Below are 24,228 nucleotides of genomic sequence, written 5' to 3'. Positions count from 1 at the left end.
ATAATTTTATAATAAACTTTTAATTTTAGCAATTCCTAATTGAACTTGCCAATTTGTTATAATTATAGAATGTCGTTAGTTTTTTCCTTTTATGACTCGGTGAATTATTAGTTGGTCTAAAAGAAATATATATAACGTGTCTTTTAATTGATTATTGATAGTTTCCTAGGGTTCCTAAATCTTTAAATATCCGGGCCATAGAGAGAATTATTAATGTTAGATACATGGGGAGGCATGTGAAATAAGTGGCTTATTTAATTAGGCAAATTAGAAGGAAATGAAGTATACAAATTAAGAAAGCTGACCACCAATGATTCCTTGCACTCCAGTCCAATCCAATCCAATAATATGCACCTTTTTCATTTCCCTTTATGTCTATCTATTTATCTATCCACACGCATGGAAATAGAATCCTTGAGCCAAAGCCAAAGTAATGGACCACCTTGCTTCTTCCCCACCCCACACCTCCAGAATCTCTCTTAATTTTTAATTAAATTATTATTAATTAGTTGTTAAAGGTTATGGTAAATTAATTAATTATTAGAATACTAATAATTAAACCCTGAAATAACTTTAGGAGCCTGAGAAATCTGCGGCACCAAACAAATTAAATTAGGGAGTTCTAATTAAGTTTAAGAACTCCTTCCTACACACACGAAGTTGATATATATATATATTAGAAGCAGGCTAGCTAACTTCCTAACCATTAATTAGTTCAAAGAAACTTGCGGTCCACTAGTTTGGCAAAGTTTAATTAATTAAGCACCACTATATGCCAATTTTGGCATACAAATATGGACATATATCAGAATATACCTCATTTAACAATATTTTCATTTGATTCTACACGAGTGGACCCAGAAGTATATATCACAATATGCAGAAGTGACAAAAACTAAAGCTACTTTGGTTTCTTTTTTCCTTTATTCCACACAAATATGGACATATATCAGAATATTAAATTTATAATGTTGAGAAGTTTTTTGTATTATAAATTTTTAGAACAAAAAATGCCCAAGATGGGGAAGATGGCGAACACGAAAGCTAACCGTGGACGAAGATGGCGACAAGGATGAACAGCGGTCTGCAAGTCGGAATCCGAGGTCGACTTCGGCGGAGATGGCGAACACGAAGATCGCTCGCTGAAACAGAGGCCAAGATCACTCGCTGAAACAGAGAACAAGATCTTTTTCGGTGGACGAAGACTCTAGATCGATGGTCGAAGACCAAGATCGTTCACTGAAACAGAGAGAAAAACCAAGATCGATGGACAAATACCAAGATCGCTCGCCGGATCTACAGAAATAAGAACAGAATGAGAACGGAAACCTTACCGTGGAAGAAGATGAAGATGCGCTGGTGGTGTGAAACTCGAAATCGAAGATGGTCTTCTGCGGAGATGGTGACGAAAACGAAGTCAGAGCTGGTCTTTTGTGGAGATGGCGACGAAGCCCAAGTCGAAGATGGATGGCGAGTCATAGGAAGTCGGAGATGGTCTTCTTCGGCGATGGATGGCGACTCACAGGAAGTCGAAGATGGCGACGAAGCCCAAGTAGGGGCTCGACTTCGGCGGTGGATGGCGACGAAGAGGAAGGGATCGAAGCCGACTCGAAGGCTCAAATAGGATAGGAAACCTAGAGAAATCGAGGAGTCGGCTTTGCGCAGGAATTCCCTGGAAATGTAAAACAACCACCCCACCCCCCCCCCCGGAAAACTATTTCCATCAAAAGCTATAGGGTCACGTGACCGAAAATGAGAACTTAAGTTCTCTGAAAAAAAAATGCAATCAAACACTACAAAAGATGAAATTTAGGTAGAAAATACTCATTTTCCATGGAAAAGAAGTGCAATCAAATAGGCCCTTAGTTTAAAATATGGCAAAAAGTGCACACAAACAAAAAAAACTCTAAACCTTTTCATAAAATTATAAATTTATTCAAATGTTTTAATTTTGACTATTGTATTTTAATGGACTCAATTGAGGACAATTTTATCTAATACCTATAATCAATTTGAGAGACACTATCATTATTAATGTGATATACTATCTATTATAAAAAATATATATATTAGTGAAACTTACATATACTAGTATGAACAAATTAATTCTAATTATTTTTAAGAACTAATTTTATGACAAGTCTAACATTTAAGCTTGAAATAAGCTCAAGTCTAAGCATGAACCTAAATTTAACAAAATTCTTAATAAATTAGGCTAAATTTAGGAAGACTCCGCTAAAGTTGTCTCTTTTGCAACCCTAATCACTTATAGCTAAATTTTTTATATATAAATATTCTTTAAATAATTTGTTTGATTTGTAATTTTATCTCATATTTTTATTAATATTTAAAAAGTATATTAATTATTTTTACATAATTTTATTTATATCTTAGAATTACTATATTTGTGCGGTCTCTTTTTATTTGTATCTTCAATTTCAACAGATAAAGTAAATGATTTTATTTACATCTTAAGTAAAATCTAACATTGTTAGGTTAAAAAAGAAATCATGTATGTTTTTGTAAGGCTAACAATAAGTTTAAAAAAAATATTGCAACGTAAGTATTAATAATTTATAAAGTTTAAATTATATAAATAATAATTATTTCTATTAAACTTATTTGTTTTGTTTATTAGATGGTAGATTTTTAAGAAAAAACATGTACAATTATATCGCCTAGCGAGTACCCGCCGACTGCAAGAAGGAAAAGATGGCGAACGAACTGGAAGAATTGCTCGGCTTCCTATCAGCTCCATCTCCACCAGTAAACTCTCTCTCCGACACTCTTAAACGCTATAATTTTCTCGTTCTTGTTCAAGAATTCATCAAACTTTTGCTGTTAAGCAGTTCAGTCCTCTTCGGAGCCCGCCTTTGGAATTTGAGATATGTAAAACCCTAATCAGTGTTGTTCTCTCTGAAGTTCGTTTTTCTAGTTTGTGAATGGTATTTTTTGGTGCTGGAAAAAACTGAAATCAGGTTAAGAAGGCCGCTGTTGATATTGTTCGGGATTTGACCGGGTCGGAGGATGGCTTGCAATCGCTTGCAAAATACTCTGACGTTGCTCTGCCGTCTTTGTCTCGCCTATTGGCCGAGAAAAAGGTTATATTTGTTTGGCTCCACAAATGAAACCATTTCTATATCATTGAACTGATTCGAATCATGGATTTGGTGACAGGATAGTTAAAGATTTTTGTGTCCAAAAACTTATGTGTGGATGTCCCAATCTTCGTCTATAAGTAAGATAATATATAAATTTTAAAGGAAAATAAAAATTTATAAGTTTCTTGGGTTTTAATTTTATAGCCAAACAAATGACTTTACAAATTTCGGGCAACCAAATACTTTGTAAGTCGATCTCAATTTCTTATCCCCAACTTGGATAAACATTTTAGGAAGTTTCGGAACCTGCAGCGGAGGCTTTTATAAACCTATCTCAAAATTCGGAGCTGGCAGCCAAAATGGTCTCGATGGGAATGGTCAAAATGACAATGGATGTCATGTATAAGCAGGAGGCTGGCATTGCCCGCTTGCTTGTTATGTTCCTAGTTAATCTCACACAGTTGGACGCTGGTATTGATTCTTTGCTTCAGGTGCTTATCTTCATTTTAGAAATTGTTTTGCTTTAATTCCATGTCACAGACTTCGTGTGTTAAAGAATTGTAGTTTTTGCTGAATCCCATGACTAGGAATTGGAATGCACAATTTAGAAAATGGGATTATTTTACTCCAAAACACTAAATTAGAAAGCAAAAGCATTCTAAAGCTTTGTTAATATTTGTTTCCTGGAAAGTTCTCTTATGAGGGAAAAATCAAGTAATGAATTAATATCCAGGGACAGTTGTGTTTTGGCATGAGAATCAAAACATTGACTGTCATACTCTATGAAATAGGTTTTTTACTTGGACCAAAATAAAAATATTTTATCGTGTTATTTTATTTGATGTCTATGGATGATTGGAAAACTAAATTCCATGTAGCCAACCGCACCTAGTGGGATTATGGCTTGGAATGTTGTTATTGTTATTTTACTGAATGTCTAATTTGCAAAAGAAAAATATATTGAAAATAGCTCGACTCCAATAGCATAATCTATATGAGTCTATTCATATGATATCATGCTCTAAAACATTTGGTGCATCATATCCACATGTGTTGGTACAATCCACCTTCCCATTAACATAGGATGAGATTAGCTCAATTCTGGTAGTGACTTTTTTTTGGGGGGGATTAGGGTGATTATTGATAATTGATGTTTCTTTTTTTGTTTCTTATCTTCTCCTATTCTGAATATCTTTTTTTTTTTCTCACTTGTATTTAATGCTCCCCTTTCAGTTTCATGCTTTGTTTTATATAGATTCCGGTTGCTTATGGTGGGAAAATGTTTGTGTTTGTTGATGATTGTTAGATTGGAGATGAGAAAATGCATGGACTGTATGTCATGAAACTCGTGAGATCATTCTGTACTTCATCTTCTGACAAGAATGGTGCGTTATGCTCCTTAATCTACTTCATTTTGTTTTTAAGTGCCATATACTAAAATCAACCCCCTTCCGGCGTACATGCAGCATGCAGGCAAGTTTTGAGTTGGTTAAAGTTACTTTCCCTTGAAGAACTATTTTTTACGCCTCTATTGATGCATAGTAACAGGATATATTAGTTTTTACTAAATTAAACTATATCACTTGAAGTTTACAAGATTTTGACTTTATTTTTAATTATCTTTTCTTCAAGTACATGGCCAATCAATATAACTGATCTAATTACGAGATTGTAAGTTTTGTGTCTTAAGTTTGCCATCCTACACTGTAGGAATTTTTATATAGGTGAATGCGCACACTGATATATTATTAACATGCATTGTTGGGATATTCCAAGGCGCTTGTAACATGGCAATGGATATGCATGCACTTTTTGACTTGCTTAAAAGATCATTGATTTCTACAAATTACTGCTGGTTCAGTAGCTTTGGATCTGACATATTTCCTCTTTCATTTTCCTCTTTTCACCAGGTGATTCTTTCGAACATGTCGGTTCTATACTTGTGAATATCTCAAAAAGAGAAGCAGGAAGGAAGCTTTTATTGGATCCTAAGCGGGGACTTCTGAAGCAAATCATTAGACAATTTGATTCAACAAGTTTATTGCGAAAGAAGGGGGTTTGTAAAGAATCTTTTCAAATAACTGGGTCTGCTTTAGATGGATGTTAACCATGAATATTGGCCTTCTTGTGAATTGGGTTTTGACTGAGTTGTGAACCTTTGGATGAAGCTTTATTGCAGCAATACCTGAAATTGGATGCCTTTTTTTTTATTAAATAGGAAAAATTAAACAGTGTGTGTCCTATTTGAAATAGTAGTTGCATCAGTTTGTCTTTCCTGCTTAATCAAAGTGAAATCTACTGCACCTCAGTTCATTGTTTAACTGAAATTGACACATGAAAAATTCTGGTAATTACACACTGAAAGGTCCCTGTCCTGAGTGCTTCTGATTTTTTTTTGGTGTGCATATATTTAAGACATTTTTCCTCATGCCATCCAGTTTCTAAGGTTGGAGGCTAGAAATGCTTAAATGTAAGTTTTTACCTTTTTTACTTTATGTTCACCTTTTGTTCTGCTTTATAGAGAAGCTGTTGTTAAATGAGATAATAACACAAGGATGGATTAATTTTCATCTTGTACATATGCTAACCTGAAGTAAATTGCTTCCTGAAATCTCACTATGAAGGGGCCTTAGTCCATGCTAAATCCTCAAACACCCCTACACCACCCAACAACTTGTAATTTTTTTTATTTGGTGTCTTTTGGCATGTCAACGTAGATGTTAATGCATGGCCATAAGTTGAGTCTAATTATTACCATATCTTGCAAGACATTTTATTCTTATCAAAATCAAAATAACATTACTGTTCTTGACCTGACTACTTATCATGGCTTTTGCAAAGTCTAAGCAATTTTTCTTTTGAAGCAAGGATCATTGAAATGGTTTCATACTTGAGAAAGACTTGTCAAAGACTTGCCAGATTAGGATCAGTAAGGGTATTCAATATGGAATAAAAATACAACTGCCCTCTTTTATTCATGTACTGAGAGATGGATTTAGGTATTTTTGGCCCTGTTTGGTTTTGCTGTGCTGTGCCATGCTTTATTGTACTTTGTTGTGAAAGTAATGTTGATAAAGTAGTGTTTGGTAACTGGTGTTGTGCTGTGCTTATTAATGTTAAAAATAAGTAATAAGTGTTTGGTTAATATTTTATTGCTGCGTGTAGATTTGTAAAATGACTAAAAAAGACTAGGATATTAAATAGTTATTTTATAGAGTGGCATAATTATGAAGGAAGAGGATGGTTATAAAAGTAATAGCCTATTAATGTTTATGGGTCCCATTAAAAGCTGCTGTTCTTTTTATAAAAGGTCCCTTGCTTTTGCTTAAAAGCAGCTTACCATTTTTTTTTTTTTGGAAAAAGCAGTTGTGCTTTTAAAAAAACAGTAATACATTACCAAATGGTGCTTTTTAAAAAAATTGATAGACAGCTTCTGTGCTTAAAAAGCACAGCAATACCAAACAGGCACTTTATCCTTTGGCATAGTTGCTGCTTGAACAATTTTAAGCAGTTTGATCTTTGGGCAGTTATATGTGGTTCTACAGCAGCACTTTATTCGGATGCCTGTTGGCTTGCAGGTTTCTGGGACAATTCGAAACTGCTGTTTTGAAGCCCAGAATCAGCTACAGAATTTGCTTTTGATATCGGAGTTTCTTTGGCCAGCTCTACTTCTGCCAGTTGCTGGAGATAAGGTCCATTTCTCCTATATCTTGCCCATTTTTAACTGTTTAGTGCGTTGGTTAGGCATTAATATTATGTTAGAATTGCTTTCAACTTTTTCGTCCCTTAGTTCAAGTGGAGTAGATGGTTGAGATGAATATTGGAAATCCAGAAGTTCTGTTTCATCTCTAAATTTTTGTGCATAAGACTTTGCAATTGTAAATGCCTGCTTCAATAAATTTCTGACATGAAAGCACTTGGAGTATATTTCCTTGTTTTTTTGGACAGAATTCTTTGTCTTGTCTTCAATGGTTCAAGAAGCTTCCACTTGCCTTTTCTCTTTCCTCTTCGGTTGTTCTCTTTTCTTTTTCGTTTTTCCCTTGTGTACTAATTTATGAGTTTCTTGTAGTAGCACTCTCAATAAAATGCTCCCTAATGTAGTTGATGGCCAAAAAATGTTTTATTGCCTAATGTTGTAGATGAGCCAGCCTAGTCGGATTAAGGTTTTGATATTTTGTTGTATTAATTCAATTTCTTTTTATGCTAAGTTTAAATGTCTTTATATTATGACCTTTTTTCTTAACCAAAAGGATTGTCCTAAATTTGTAAAGACTGCTTACATTTTTCTTTGGCTATTTGATTTTTGCACTGTTCTGCTTATAAATTGGAAAGCTGTATTTAGGATTTTTGGACTTCATTGTGGTTTCTGACTTCATTTGGGGTTTAACATCTTTGTCCGTTGTACTGTTTTGCTGATGTTTACCTTCTGAATTCTTTACTCTTTTGATCTTGTGACTTGTTGCAGATTTATAGCGAACAGGACACATAAAAAATGCCTCTTGAGCTTGCTAGTGCACTCTCCATTGAGCGTGAACCAGTTCAGGATCCTGAAATTCGTGTCCAAGCATTGGAGGCTATTTACTTAATCTCCTTACAGGTCAAATCATCAAAAAAAAAAAAATTATCTGTATTTTCTGCTTTCTTTTTTCCCAGCTGGATAGAAAATTGATAGAATTTATAATAAAATCGACATAATATCAACTCGGAAATCATCATTAACAGCTTATGGTTCTGGGAAAAAATTATCTTCTGTGGCTTTTCTAGAGAACCATTGCAGATACACGAGAGAGAACTTGGTGACATAGTTGTTAAAACTAAACTGAACCAGCTGGTTGAATTGGTTGGACTGCAAAGCGGTCACCAAGCTGGTGTGGTTTGTTAGGGAAAAAACAAAAACTGAGGTGTAAAAACTGCTGGTCTTACTGGTTCACAGAAATTGGTTGATGTTAATATTTATCTAAAGTACTGAATAACCTACACTTTATGTTAAAGATCTATATTCTTTAATAAATGGGCAAATTAGTCTTTGTGGGGATAAAAGAAAAAAAGGGTGAAGATTTAAACAATTTGACTCTTTCATATTCTTAAAATCTACAATTTCTACTAAGTGCAAACTCTTTACTTCCATTCTCAACTCTCTTTCTTCATAAAGTTCATCTCCATCCTAGCCATATTTTGGCCTTCACAAATAATAGTTAATATCAAACTCTGGTTACATGTATTGTGATGATGAAATTTGAGCATCTCAAATTGAACTACCCCTAAGAGATTTGAACTTCTTAGTTATTTTTTTGTCTTTTTAATTAGTTTGCAGTTATGAAACTATAGCATTTAATTAGCGATTCATATTTTGATGTTATTTTATTATTATTTTGAATGTTAATAATTGCTACATATATTTGTAGACCTGAACAATGATATTATTATATTTGGTACATAAAGTTTTGAACTGGTGATTCTCACAACTTGAACTCGTGTCCTTTTAGTCATGAGGGAGTAACCTTACTGTTGCTGCTAAGTGGCAAATTTATTGCCATAAGATGACTTCATCTCTATGTGTGGCCAAACTACATCATAGTAACTCTATTTATGCAAAAGAATTGATTATGATGGAACTTCATTGTCATGTCTTCCACTGTGTTCTTTTTTTTCTTTTCTTTTGGGGGGGGGGGGGGGGTCGGTGGTGAGTAATCCCTTTGACACGTCAATGTTAAGGGTATTACCCTTTATCCCAACCAGTCCCAAGCTCTGTAGCCAATAGGATGAAAAAATTGTAAGATCTTATAATAATAATATGACAGAGAGAGTTACATAGGATTAAATATTAAAATACAAAGACCAAAAGATACTGATAAATGATGAGCAATCAAGCAGAGATGAAATGAGTATTTCTTTCTATATGTTATTCAAGATTGTAAAGAAACAAATATTATGTTGGAATGTTGGACAATAAAGCAACATGAGTAAAATTTGAGTGTAATGGAGATAAGAATGTTATGGTGGATATGCGACTACTAAAAACATAGAATTAGAAATAAGGTTATATGTCATAAGGTTGGGGTGGCATGAGACAAGATAAAAATGGTTTGGTTATGTGAGAAGAAAACAAATAGATACTCCATGGGAAGGGACATTTGCTGAAGCAAGAAAAATTTGTGAAAATTATGTAGCTTGTGAATCATCAAAATCCACCGTTTCTTGGGTATTCATGTAATGAGAGGTTATTAACAATTAACATCAAGAACTAATTGTGCACTTGTATTTTTGAGCATTTTGCCCTTAGTAGCCGTGTGCATTCACATGTTCAAAGACAGCCGTTGCATTAGGGAAAGGAGTGAACATTGCATTTCACATTCTTCTATCAGGAGGCAGGTCGAAGAGCTCTATGGTCAGTCAATGGACCGCGGATACTGCAGGTTGGGTACGAGGACGAGGAAGATCCAAAGGTTATGGAAGCGTACGAGCGAGTTGGCTCCTTGGTATTTATTGGCCTCACCCCCATACTCCTTAAAACTTTTATGTTTTCTATATTTCTCTATTGCAGCAAACATGATTGTTCATCCATTGTATCGTACCAGCTGATTGGAAGCAGCAACAGTGGAGAAGAATCCACTCTAACATCAAAATAGGGCCAATCTTGCCGGCCCCTCATTGACTTGATCATGCTTGGGGAATGGAGCATATTTCAAAAAAGTAAGGAGAAATGCTTGAATATCCTGCATCCAGCCTTCTTGGCCTCCTTGTATAACACTTAAAATTCTGGTAACAATTTAAAGTTGCCAAATTGATGGCATATGACGAGCAATAGGGACCGTGTCGATTGTGCTTTAAGTCTGGAAGAAAACCTGCGGGTCCAGTTGTGTAGACGTTTTCTTCCTTTGTTTGCCTTTTCGTTGCGCGTTTGGTCAATCATTGACGATTGCATGCTTGTCTGACTTCGTCACCCCATAACTCCAAATAACTTTATTTTTAATTTAAAACAAAATTTATCTAGTGGTGAAATAATTGAATGATTACCCATATCGACTTATCTTGTTCTATTCTGTGGGATTTATCTAGTAAGAGATAATCAACCCTATATTTTAATCTAATCAAATAAAATAATCACTAAGATTAGATCTGTAGACATGGTGTACATTTAAGTATGGGAGGCCTGCTATGTTGCTCGCTGGCGGATAACATACTAGGTGGCCGCTAGTGAGAGGGGTGTGGGCCCCATGCACGTGGGGGTGGTAGGTGCCTGCTAGTGAGAGGTGCAGCCCCACCCACGTGCATAGAACTTGCGCCTCCTTTACTGACGGGCACCTGTTATGTTGCCTGACAACGGGCAACATAACAGATTTGTTAAGTATGGTATTGTAAATTGAAGAGCACATGTGCTATTGTGCTCCAGTGAACTGATGAATGATTGATTTGGGCGGATGCACAATGTGCAATCACTTTATATGATTCAACTCAATTCTTATATATATATACATATATATGTCTAATAACTTGTGATTTCTTTTCATTTTTAAATTTCTGTCCCGGAACAAATCAAATATTCATTCTTTATTTTGGCACCCTGATTAAAACTGGTTCCCATTCTATCTAAAAATAAAACCTGTGGGGCTTTGCTGGATTGAGTTGTCCATTGGCTACTGCAGGTGCAGGCCCATAGATTGAATCGGAACCTTCCGGTTCCGGCGCGTCGGTCCAAATCGGCGTTCCTCTGACGGAGAATTTCAAGGAACGCGGACGCATATATATAGATTATATCAGATTCCCCCACCAAAGTTTATATTATTATTATTATGTGCTTTAATTTTGAAATGGAAATTTAATAGTTCTAAATTGGAGGATTTGTACTGGAAATAAAGATAAAGTCTTGCTTTAAATGAAATTATTATGGGATGGAGCGGCGGAGGCCGAGGAGGGCATCCCAAGTCTTACTTTAAATGAAAGAATAATGATTTTATTGGTTCTATTTTATGTTTGACCTCTTAATCTCTCTCACCACTGTTCTTTGTCTCTTTGTATACAGATCAAAATCGAACTCCCCTCTCTCTCTGTCTCTCTCTCTCTCTCTAACCCTAGGAAAAATCTTTGTTTTCCCTCGTCTTTTCGAGAAGAGGAGCGAGAGAATATCTTCCTCGTCAGTTCTCTTCTCTTTATATATGTATAATTGAAAGACAGAGACCAGATTGATCAGTCAAAGTCTAGGGTTAGGTATTCTCGCTTCAATTGTGCACCCCAACCCAAGAGCTTTAATTTTCTGTGTCTCTGCTGTCTTTCTCTCTTTCGGTGAACGCACGTAGAATATATAGAGTATCTTGTAGAGGCTCGTTATGGATCTTCGAGCCATGGATTTTGGTGTATCGGATGAGTTGTTGGGCACCTTTGTCCCCGTTTTGGTCTACTGGGTGTACTCTGGGATGTATGCGTTGCTGGGGGGATTCGAGAATTATCGGTTGCACTCAAAGGAGGACGAGGAAACCAAGAATTTGGTGTCTAAAGGTACGGTGGTCAAAGGTGTTCTTCTCCAGCAGGCGGTTCAGGCTGTCGTCGCAACAATCTTGTTCGCTGTAAGTTCTGCGTTCTGCGTCTTCTCTCTTTGATTTAATTGTTTGTGCGTGTCGTAGCCTTTCGTCTTGTTTTGTTGTGTACTTTAGTTTGTATTGGTTCTTGGTCTGCATTAGGAATCTAGGAAAGAGGAACTCAAAAGAAGGAAGAGGGGTTGGTGGGGAATTGGCAGGGAAAGGATTTTTCCCTCGTTTAGTTTGCTAAGAAAAAGATCGAACTATGAAGATGGCTTTCCGGGAAAAAAAAAAAAAAGATGAAGATGAAAAAGTTATTCTAAAAGGGAAAGAGAGAAAGATAAAGAGAAAGGAGAAACTGTGGAAAAAACAGAAGGAAAATAACGTTCATGTTATCTTCAATTTTCTTCCCTTTGGTTAAACCTTAGAACTAAACAACAAAAGAAGGGAAATTTTTATTGACCAAACTATGAGCAAGCAATTGAAGTTTATCCACCAGTTTAGGTTCCAATTCTTTAGAGCTCAAAGATGGAGGTATGAGAGTCTGGAACAGACTCTGTTAGTTAAGAACTTAGGGCCGTTATTTTCTCCTCCCTTTTGAAGTTCCTAGCGCTCCTTTGATACCCCTCAATTAGGGGAGCCATTAGTAGGCGGGCAACATTCCCAAGCTTCGGCCTAGGGACTATGTATATCATATGTTTTAATAGTTTGCCAGCTTTCTGGCGCAAGGCTTGTATATTTAATTCCAATTTCTACCAATCATGGAAGCCTTTTACACTAGGCCTGCCATTGATATCTGAGCGTGGATGCTTGTGCACTGAAACTGTCCTTAATATGCCCTAATCTGATAGCTATTTGGTAGGGGGTGGCAATTATTAGTGGGTTGACCTGATATAAATATAATAAAATATGGGTCAACCCAAATATGACATGCTTAAGTGATCGTGTCAAACACCTAAATTCAAACAAAATTTGTTTATCACAATAATAATACAACACGATCTGTATAACCTGTTTACCTAATAGTTTTGGTCAACACAAATTGGCATGAGACTATCCATATAACTTGTTTCATAAAATGAATTACAGCCACATAGACAGAATAACTCATTTAGTCATTTACTCATGAAAAATCAAAACTTTTTTTTACATCTAATATAACCCAATAAACTGTCTAACTAAGTACTTAACATTAAATGCATAAACTAAATAAAATAAATAAATAAATAAATAACTGCAAATGTAATAAAAGATAACTTCAACCATATGTTACAACATTGATAATTCATCAACATGAATTCTGTCTCCAAATTTCTAACAATAAATACAGAACAATTTATATGAATACTAAAATCTCAGTTATATTTCAATGGTACAAAAACAAACAAAATAATTAAATTAATTTATTAAACACTATATCAAATCAACAAATTTAAAAGCAGTGTTGTGAATCCTGGATTGGACCTGCTGGTTTGACTAGGAAAATGGGGAACTAGCAATATAACTCCTATAAATTATTTTTATAATTATTCTTATTCCCAATCATAGTATAAATTTTAAATTGTTTTGAAACATTTTAGTTTCTAAGGAGTTAAATGTATTGTTGGTAATTATAAATAGTATTTAATCATCCATAAGTGAACTTCATTAAGTCTTAGCATCCTTTGAAAAGCTTGCATACAGCAGTCCGACATATTTTGTTCATTTGTTAATTGCCTTTCTTTAGAAGGATTACTATGTATAGTGGTAGTTGCATTTCAAACATATAAATTTAATCTGACACACATTTGTTATGGAATAATTTTTTGTCTGAAATTAAAGGTAACTTGTCTTAAAATTTCAAATGCCCACACTAATATTACTTGCATTATCAAATGAACTTATCTTAATTTTAGCATAAATATTATGTTCTTCTGGGTATCCAGTGTTTGTTGCACAATAACCATTTTGGTATGCACATCCGTTAAATTTCTAAAAGTTATAACTCTTTTCTATAGGCTTCAAATTTCATTAATCTGGTGTCCAGTTGCACACCTATAATTAAAACTAGGATTGATGGTTAACCATATATCTGAAGTTACAAAAACTTTAAGGTTAAAGAAGATAACACGTTAGTTAACTTTTCTTTATATTCTAAATATAGATGTTTTGCTTCAGTTCTACTTTTATATTTAGAAACTAATTAAAAGTATGTTGTAAAGCTTTATGAACAAATTCTTAAATACTTGGCTTTTGGACAAAATAATTTTTTTTGTGCTAATAATATATTTAACGAGTTATGTGCTGCTTATCTTTGGAATATCACCATATTGTTTCCATTCCCATAATGATCTGCATCTGTGTTTGCATTGTGGGAACCTTGTTGGGATTTGGGCGCTCTTCTTGTGTTTCTTGTTTTTTTAGATGATTCACTCCCACATGAATTTGCACAAGAATAGTCTCTTTTGCAAACATTACATTGAGCTTTAAGTTCCTTTCCAGGAAGTTTGACCCAAGTAAAATACTTCCACACTTCAATTGTCCTTATTTTGTGTTGTACCAGTATATTTGGTTCATCTCCAGCTGTTCTTATAATTGAAGAAGTACCATGTACCTTTTGTGATTTGGTAATCATTGTGATGTTGTCAAGCCCTTGAATTAGGGCTGGCAATTTCGGTACTGCCGATTGTAAGAGCGCGCGCGAGAGAGAGAGAGAGAGAGAGAGAGAGAGAGAGAAGGATGATTATTCATTCATTCAATTGGTAATCTTCTCTGTGTGCCGTAGGTCTCTATTAAAGGACCTCTAGCCATACAACAATTCTCCTAACCACTTAACAGCCTAACGCTAGCTGTTACAACCGTTCTTCCTGCCTTCTAACCCCCCAACGGTTTACAAGAGGTAAGTAATTACAAGATTACCCCAGGGTCGTGACAGAAGTCAATTGTTTTTAGATAGTGCAGCTCCTTGTCAAATTGTATTTCTAGAGAAGGAACAGGAGAGCTAGGCCAAGGTGAATGCATTGATGATGTACTATGACCATGAGGGTTGTGATGAAGTGCACCCTCATGGAGATTCTGGGAAGATGAAACGCTTCAATAGCCTGAACTAGACTTGATGATCAAAAAGATTATAGATATGATATTTAAAATAAAAACTATAAATGTGAATAGACAAAAAAGTTTTCAATGCTAAAATTTTGAACAAAAATTGATTGAATGTTAGCTTGCAAGAGAGAGACAAAGAGCGCAAGAGAATATGATGTGCGAGGGGATGCCAAATTGAAGGGGACTTCCAATCCCCCACATGCTATATAAAGATGCCCAAAATTGGATCATTGGATAAAAGTCCTACAGTCCAATTTTTGGACTGTTGAGGGGCTGCACAAGGCTGCAGCAAATGTGGACTGCTACACAGGCCAAGCACGACTTGGCTCTGGTCATGACCTAATGTGCGACCCATCTTATGGGCAGCTTGGCTCATTTCACACTTCTAACCTTCACGTGTTATGTCTTCACCAATATCTTCCAAACGAACCAATATCTTCACATGTTATATGTGGTCATGACCTAATGCGAAACCCATCCATTATACAACAAGTGCTTCAATCATACCAGGCCTGAAAACACTTCAGGACTGTAGCTTAAACCCTAAACCTGAAATAATTAGGTCCAAGTCAAGTTGTGTACGTATTAACGAGTTGCGTATTAGGTTAATTTGTTTGAAATTCTGGTTTGAGATGGAAGAATAATAGGCATATGTTGATAAGTGTGAATACAAAATAAGCTCAAAGTTTGTCAAGGATGCATCAATTGCATGTTCTTGTAGTCAATTATAAGGGTTAATTGCACTTAGGCCCCTTGTGGTTTGGGTCATTTGCATAGAGACCCCCTATGGTTCAAAAATAGTTCTAGAGGTCCTTGTGATATGCTTGCTTTTCTTTTTTTTTTTTTTTTGGGGGGGGGGGGTGGGAATGGCTCAGACACCCCACTGTTAGTGTAAAAATGTCTCTGGATAACGTGTTTGAGCAAAAAATTAAGCCACAAGAAACTTCTAGAGACACGATAACCCTCAAGGATTTAAAAATGTGTGTAGACGAGATGTTTGAGCAAAAAAAAAGTGTCATAAGGAACTCTAAAGACAATTTTGAACCAAAGGGGTTTTCCTTGCAAATAACCCAAACCACAAAGGGGTCTAGGTGCAATTTACCCCAAAAATAATGATCTTGGGTAGTTACTTCTATGAGATATGGTTAGTTATGTAGAGCCCGAAACAAAACACAAGAGTAAACCCGTTTACGCAAATTAATATCGTTAATCGATATCAATAATCAAAAGCTACCTTAAATTACAATCTAAAATACTATTTACAAAAACTAATAGATAAAAATCTACTCTAACTATGATTCTACTAACTAAAGGAAATAAAAATATATTAGAAGGAATCAAAAGAAATTAGGAAACCAATTAAAGTAGGAAATAAACTAAATAAATAAAATAAAATACTAATTCCTGAAATTTACTATTTTGTCCTACATCAATTCTCCTCCAGTTGGAGAAAACACGACCTTGAGTTTTGTATATCTTCATTCTCAATCTGTAGTCACCCAGTGGATGAGAAAAGCCTAAATCTATCCATTCCTGGCAAGAACATTCTGCTTACATAAAATAATGTTAAATTAAATCTGTGCACAGGAAAAAGGTATCTTTAGTTGGATCTTTGATTTAGGAGCAAAATCAAGTAATAAGCTAGCAACAGGTTTATTAAAAGGTAAGGTCAGTTGTGAAACATTATTTATGGGCAGTTCAAGAACAGGCAATTGATATAGGCGTTTAGAGAATTCCTCAAGGAAAATACTAGGAGATTTTTTAATTTCCTTACATGTTTCTTGTTGAGGTTCACCAGGAATTTCCTCATATACAACAATTTCCTCTCGCTCTTATATTACTTCTTCCTTTTCTTCAGGACATTCTAGAGGATCACAAACATATTCATAAGAATGAAGAGACTTAGTTGATTCACCTTCATTGGGTTGTGTACCCAATAGTTCGAGGAATTGGGCCATCTGTTCAGTAAGTGTTCCCATTGTACTTGAAAGACCCTCAAATGACTTGAGATCAACAGGTGTTGTGGGGGAAGGCTGGTCTAATTGATGAGACACGAATTCACACCCTTCAGTCCAGTGAGAGTAGTAAACCGATAGTAAGAATATTGTGAGTCAACAATTGAGAGATGCATGCTAAGCAAAGGAGAACCTAACATAGACCTTTGGTTCACATAAGAGTTAGGGATCATAGGTGAATAATAATCCCTATGCTGGTGTAAGTGAGCATCCATGGATTGTAGGTTTTGATATACTTGGAGATGGTTGGGGAAATAGGGTTAATGAAAATTTAAGCACATATATTAAATTAACATTATTTCAGAAAACAGAATATTAATTTCAAATAAAGAAAGAAACAACCTGTTTTCTTTGCAAGAAGAACCTGATTTGAGGCTTAGGTTAAGGCAATTGGGCGGGTTAGTGGTTGCTTTAATTTGAAGGCAGCAAGAGTGGGTGATGGTGATAACACTGTGCTGGTTGAAACTGGTTTGATGGGCTCCTATTTATCTTCAATGGTGGCTGAAGACTGAAGCTTTTGGCAGGGCTATGGTAGGTCGAAAAGACTGAAAGCCGTTTACTCAAATCAATATCAATAATCAAAAACTACCTTCAATTACAATCTAAAGACTATTTATAGACAACTAATGGATAAAAATATACTCTAACTAGGATTCTTTAATCCAATCTAATTGGGATTCTACTAACCAAAGGAAATAAAAAGATATTAAAAGAAATCAAAAGCCATTAAGAAACAAACTAAAATAGAAAACAAAATAAACAATACTAATTACTAAAATTTACTATTTTGTCCTGCATCACCTAGTTTGTGGTTTCACAATATTAAGTTCATGCAAGAAAGCCGATGCCTATGTTGCATGAACAGCAATGTAGATCAAAATGATCCTTTGTGACGACCCACCTCCCGGAGCCCCCGCTAGCATAGAGGATCCGTGAGAAAGTCATCAACGGTAATGATTCAAAAGTAACTAAAAACAAAACCATCCATTTTCCCTTACATAATCAGACATGTACATCCATCCAAGACAAAAGTTACATAATAGACAAGCTTTCCTTGAATACAACACATCATGTCTAACCTACAAAATATATATAAGTTCTCAATATACAAAAGTCTACCTAACTCTCAAAACATAAATAACAAACTCCTAGAACTTTTCTTTTGGTGAGCTCTGTACACAATAAGGACTAAAGATCCACACCAGCTTGACATGCCTTTGGCTGTTGCTTTGCCTTTACCTGGAATGGGGTGAAGAGAATGAGCCACAAGGCCCAGCAAGTATAACAACGAGATATTGAAATCATGATCAATAAGAATAAGTCACAAAAGAAATATAACCCGATAGAAGTAGGTCGTAATGCCCCATAAAAAGGTACACCTACCAGAAGGTGAAACACTAGCCCAACCATACCAAGCACACAAACTCAATAATAAGAGACGATGCATGCACACATCCCTACCCTGACTCTATATATCCAATAATATCAGATGCTCGGGGCCAGACAGCTCCATTCACAAGGCAATGCCTGAGGCCGGTCAGCTTCACCGAAGGTTTATACACTTATCGACTGACATTTGGGTCCAGATAGCTCAACTCCAGGTTAACACCTGAGGCCAACCAGCTCCACCCAAGGTCAAATTCTCATCATAAGCCACGAGGTCATTGGGGCCAAATAGCTCAACTCCTAGGGTCACGCCTACCCATGGCATACACCCTTAAGGCCAATCTGCTCCACCCAATGCCTTGGCTCCCTTATTCACTTAACATATACATGAAAATGTACGGAACCATGCCCCAAAGTATGCACATTAGTCGTGAATCCCATAATAATTTCCACTCAACCCAAACCTCAAGCAGGGGAATGTCAAGGAATGCTCATTGTCACTCGAGGCCATTAGTGCATGAAATGCGCTCCAAATATGCATCTCAACCATCTCTCATAATAGCTAATCATGAGATCCCAAAACTCGAACCAGGTAGTGCCACAGAACGTGGATTGGCTCCCAACCCTGATAGGTATGACTTGAAACCCTAGGGAGATCCTTCAAATATTGTCCAAATAATACCCATAATATATCAAATCGAAGCCTATCGAGTCTAGTTTACAACGCTTCAAACGGTTTGTCAATTGGATATCTATACAAAAAGTTATTGCCAAAATAGTAGAGGGTGCGCAGTGTAGTCTACCGTGGGAGTCGACTTTGACACCAAGACAGTCGACTTTCGGTCTACAGTCGACTCCGACATCGCCTCAGGCGACCTAATCGAGAACTAACCTTGGGGAGTCGACTCTCAGACCCTACCAGTTGACTCTTGAACCCCTAGAACCCAAAAATGACGAACAACACACCCCCAAACCCCTCCAACTCTCCCAACACACAAATCTAAACCCAAAAATACACCATTCCAAAACAAATATAGGGTGGAACAAACCCTATTGAAGTCACAAAATAATTCCAACCATCACATTCAAGAATTTAGGGAGATTTACAAAGATCTTTACATAGATCTCAACCAAAAGCATAAAAATCATGGGGGTTCTCTTCTTTCACAAATAATTTTCAAAACATCATGATTTAAAGATTTTGAAGAGGAGTAGAGGAGAACTTGCCTTTGCCAAACCTCTTGAAAACCTTGCTTGGAGAAACCACCACAACCTCCACACCTCCATAGCCAAGAAACTAAGACAAAAGGAGGAGGAGAAGAAGATGAAGCTACTCCTAACTTGCTCAAACCTTCCTTAAAGCATCAAAAGCAAAGAAAAATGGAGAGGCAATTAAGCCCTAGCCTCCCTTCCTTGCTCTCTCGATCACTTCCTCTCTTCTCTCCCATTTTTTTTGCCTTCTAATTTCTTCTTCTAAATATATATATATATATATATATATCCATACACTCCCACAATTACCAAAATGCCCTTATTGCAAAATAACATAAATGGAAATTATTTACTTTCAAATAATAGTTAAAACATAAATCAAACTCCACAATTTTCATAAAATGTTTATTTAAATTCTTTGCAAAGTCGTGGGTCCCACTTCCATTAAACTCAAACCTTTGATTTTTCACATTCCCTCTACTTTGGTCACATTACCTAAAAATAACACATATAATGTCTCAAAGTCACGATCCCCTTAATTAAATATTCATTTCCCATATTAATATAATCAGACCGAATAACGGTTGTTACATCCTTGCTGATGTTTTGAGGTGCATATAAGAAGTATATAAATACATAACTAATGTGAAACATATATAATGAGTATCCGAGAGCTTATAATGCTAATAGCTTCTGCTTGGGTTTGAAACACATTTATTTTTAACGATCTATACTTCATCCAGTTCCAACAAATAAAACCTGGTTAATGCATCACAATATGTCATGCAGTTTATTCAATAGTAATGGTAGGTGGATATGGAAATGTGTAAAAACACTTCACATGACATATTGGTTTAACTCAGCTTACTTGAAAAGTTGGGAGCTCTAATTTTTATTTGTTTGACATGTCAGTCCGCCGTTCAATATGTAGTGCATATCCCAGTGAAGGCCAAGGCCAGTTCCATCGCAGCTTTTCTAGATCTAACTTTTGAGTTTATTTAACTAAGTAGTCATTACCTGTTTTGATATGGATATGTATGAATTATATTGCGTATTTATATTATGAACTAGCTTGCCTCAAAAGAGTGTGTTTATTTTAACCGACACTTAGGTGGATAACTAGTTTTAACCTTTGCTGTGCCATCTGTGATAACTATGTTTGACCAGACTGGATATTGTAATAACCATATGCTTCAGATTTTTTTTTATAATACTTTTAACCAATTTATGTCTGCAACATGTTGCATGATGCCTTTCTAATTTGTTAACTGTTGTCTTATTGAGATAACCATTCCTCCACATTATGGTGACATGTGAGAGACACTTCCTGTAACTTTATTGTTAAAATAGTTGGAAGCAATAACAATAACAACAGTAATCACAAACCTTAATTCCGCTGGGTGGTGTATCCCTTTGTAAGGCCATTATATTATATGTTAGGTGTAATGGTTTCCTATCAAGTCCTCTTTGGCTTTCCTATCCCTATTTTCAATAAGTGCCACTCTAGCCATATTACGTATAATCTTTTCTTTTTTTTTTTTTCTTGAAGGAAAAGCATTATATAATGCCCAGAAATGAAATTGGTAAAATAATTAAACAACTACACATCAACCTTTGTACAGGGATGAACTGGGATTTGAGGATGAATTATCCATAAATCTGTGAAAAGATTGAGGTGGAGGCAAGTATCATAGGTATAAAATTTGGCTGTTACTTGTATTAGAATAAGATTCTACCAATTATGGTTCTGTTTGAATTTGAACTTAATGCAAAATAAATTCTACTTGGTAGGTTTATGAAATTTCACTACTTAGTAGGTTTATGAAATTTCACATATGAAATAGAAAAAATGAAAAGGAGCACATTTTTTGGAGCAATCATAAAACTTAATGTTGGTTGCTTTTTAGTAGGTTTATGAAATTTCAATCATGGAGTGGAAGAAATGAAAAGGTACACATTTTGTTGAGCAATCATAAAACCCTATGTTGTCTCATTTAAATGGCCTAAATTGAATAGTATGATAAAATTTGTCTCAGTTGGATGGTATCAACAAGATATTCTCTTTAGTATAGCAGGGGATACTAGAAGTAAGAAATCCAAAACACTTTTTACTTAGAAGCTTTCTACTATCTACTTAGATATTCCACAGAAAATCCACCACATAAGAGAGCGAAAAGGGAGCAATTTCCCTTTTCCAAATTTGTAAGGAGACTAGTGACATGTTTTTTTTTTTGGTTGAACTCTTTATGCTCAACTTCTTCGGAATCATGGTGATTTCTTTCTGCCAAATGCATTGGTGACTTAGGATACTTGCCTCTTGGATGAAGCCAGCACAATGATCATAATAATAATAATAAATAAAATAAAAGTCTCACACACCTTTCATTGAATGAGGCATCATTCACTACACCTCAAATTTTGAAAAGATCCAACGCCAACCTTTACACCTTGATAATGCAAAAGTAGGTGAAGCACTCTCATTAGAAAACACCAAAAGTATTGGCAAACAACAACTTATCCCCAATTCAACAAAGAAAAATACAAGTCCATACACAAATTGATTAACATTTCAGATTTTTTTATAAGTAAAATAATCTCAAGATATAATAATATCGCTATTTGGCACAACAAATGTTGGAAGCACTTTAGTTAAATGCCTAAATAAGTAATCACAAGTACATAAAATTATGCCTTGTACTCATGATACATAAAATTTTGCCTTGTACTCATTATAATACTAAGGACTTCAATCAACTGTTTTTGCAACACATGAGCATGCAAGAAATATTCACATCCAATTTGGGCTTCAATTATGCCTAATTTCAACCAAACCATCCATCACCATCACCATCACCACATTAGCCTGACATATATTGGCATGGATATGCACCGATTTCAAAGTGTACATTTTTCATAGTATATATTATAGATGCAGGTAGTTTCCAAAGCCTAAAACTGTGTTCAGATTGATGATAATCAGGCTTACTTAAAATATGTTTTGAGTTTTCTGAGCATTGATTATATATTGCCAAATTGTGAGGTACTCTTGCTTGTGTGTAGGTTACAGGAAATGACAATGATGCCGCTATGGTTCAACAGTCTTCCATCATTGTTCTCCTCAGACAATTCGTGGTTGCAATGTTGGTCTTAGATACTTGGCAATATTTCATGCACAGGTATATGCATCAGAACAAGTTCCTGTACCGTCATATCCATTCTCAACATCACAAACTTGTGGTCCCATATGCATTTGGAGCTCTGTATAACCACCCACTGGAAGGGCTTATCCTCGACACAATTGGTGGAGCTCTATCTTTCCTTCTCTCGGGCATGTCTCCTCGAGCTTCCATATTCTTCTTCTCCTTTGCTACTATCAAAACAGTGGATGACCATTGTGGGCTATGGCTTCCGGGGAACCTGTTCCATATTTTCTTCAGAAACAACAGTGCCTATCATGATATCCACCACCAGCTCTATGGCAACAAATACAACTTTTCGCAACCATTCTTTGTCACATGGGATAGAATTCTTGGCACTTACATGCCTTATTCACTTGAGAAGAGAGCAGGTGGTGGCCTTGAAGCAAGACCTAGTAAAGATTGCAAGGATGACTGATGAACTTGGGGTGCCTTATTAGTTACAATATATGTACCACTAGTTCTAGTTTTGAAAGTCTGATTATTTCCCAACACATGATTGCTTATATTATCTTTGTATATATTGTTGTATTATTAGTTTTCCTTTGCCCTTGTAAGTTGATGATACTCATCAATAATGGAAGTGAGAGCTGAAATCATGACAGTGGTTCTTGTTGGCCCTTGCTTTGTCCTGGTTTCTAATGTCTTATTGGAACTGGTTTTGCAGTACACATATCCCATTGGTAATGAAGACTGTCAACAGTCTCTCATAACCTATCTTAAATCTCTCTTACGTTTTCTGGGTTAAATTATTGGTATTCTGTGTCTGACTACTTTTAAGGAGAGGATTTCTACTTTTTGTGGCCTTTTCAGTTGAAAACTTTCACCACCCTGTGATATAATATGTATTCCCTAGACGTTTGTTATTTAGGCAACTGCTTGAAGAGTAATGCAAGGAGATAGGGGCCATCCCGTGTAAGCATTGGTCACATTCTGCTGCTTCCATCTTGCCTAGAACCCGTTCCTGCTGGGTATTTTGGAGGTTTTCATTTATTCTTGATTTTCCTTGATGTGTTGTAGTGAACGGCTGCGTGATCGAATTTGGAAACAAGGGGCTTACAGTGAATTTTAGGATCCTCCTTCAGACCAGGGTTTTTGAGAGTCGTGCCAAGAAAAATGGACAGTGCACATGCCTGAAAATTATATTACCTCTGCTTTATCCACCGTATACCAAACTTTACAATGAAACACTTGAATGCATATGGGTTCTCTTTAGTTGTATTTGTTGTTAGTGACTCTCTCTCTCTCTAGTTGTATTTGTTGTTATTGACTCTCTCTCTCTCTCTCTGGTTGTAGCTTTAATGTGTTCATTTACAAAGGGTAACTTGACATTTTTGAAACTTCATACTGGGGTTAAGTCTAGAGATTACTTGTAGAAGATGCAGTAATCTATACTAGTCTGTTTTGTGTTCATTGTGCTTTTTGTGACAGGGGTGGGTCTATTGTGAAATAATTGGATCCAAAAAGGGGTTTTCAAAGTTCCAATCCAAACGAGGACCAGTGCGGTTTATTTATGGACCAACATGATCACTTTTAATTATTCGGCAAATGGAGATGTTTGGATGAGAAATTGAGAGGGCTTGTACATTCCCCCCTGGACCAAATGTCCATCAAAATATACCCTTTTTTTTTATCAATTTAATAGTCTGAAAGCTCCTCTGTGCTCAATTATATGGGATTGGCTTACTTAGAACTGACCCTATCCAACAACATTAAA

At 35.7% G+C, this 24,228-nt stretch overlaps 2 protein-coding genes across 2 annotated transcripts; both read left to right on the top strand.

The window, feature by feature from the left end:
* Window positions 1-2,656: 2,656 nt before the first annotated feature.
* Window positions 2,657-10,106, top strand: LOC127796763 (uncharacterized). Its single transcript, XM_052329136.1, is given in 9 exon segments — window positions 2,657-2,766; window positions 2,979-3,101; window positions 3,395-3,592; window positions 4,408-4,486; window positions 5,012-5,157; window positions 6,680-6,793; window positions 7,567-7,698; window positions 9,467-9,580; window positions 9,680-10,106. Coding segments are annotated over 9 exon segments (1,011 nt in total). The 5' UTR covers window positions 2,657-2,712; the 3' UTR covers window positions 9,731-10,106.
* A 1,018-nt stretch (window positions 10,107-11,124) lies between these two features.
* LOC127796764 (sphinganine C4-monooxygenase 1) lies at window positions 11,125-23,182 on the top strand. Its single transcript, XM_052329137.1, has 2 exons — window positions 11,125-11,665; window positions 22,375-23,182. The coding sequence occupies exons 1-2, from the start codon at window positions 11,429-11,431 to the stop codon at window positions 22,927-22,929; spliced, it is 792 nt and encodes a 263-aa protein (XP_052185097.1). The 5' UTR covers window positions 11,125-11,428; the 3' UTR covers window positions 22,930-23,182.
* The last annotated feature ends 1,046 nt before the right edge of the window (window positions 23,183-24,228 follow it).

Source organism: Diospyros lotus, chromosome 3, assembly GCF_014633365.1.
Source record: "Diospyros lotus cultivar Yz01 chromosome 3, ASM1463336v1, whole genome shotgun sequence".
NCBI classification, from domain to species: Eukaryota; Viridiplantae; Streptophyta; class Magnoliopsida; order Ericales; family Ebenaceae; genus Diospyros; species Diospyros lotus.
This window is presented reverse-complemented; position numbering and strand designations above follow the sequence as displayed.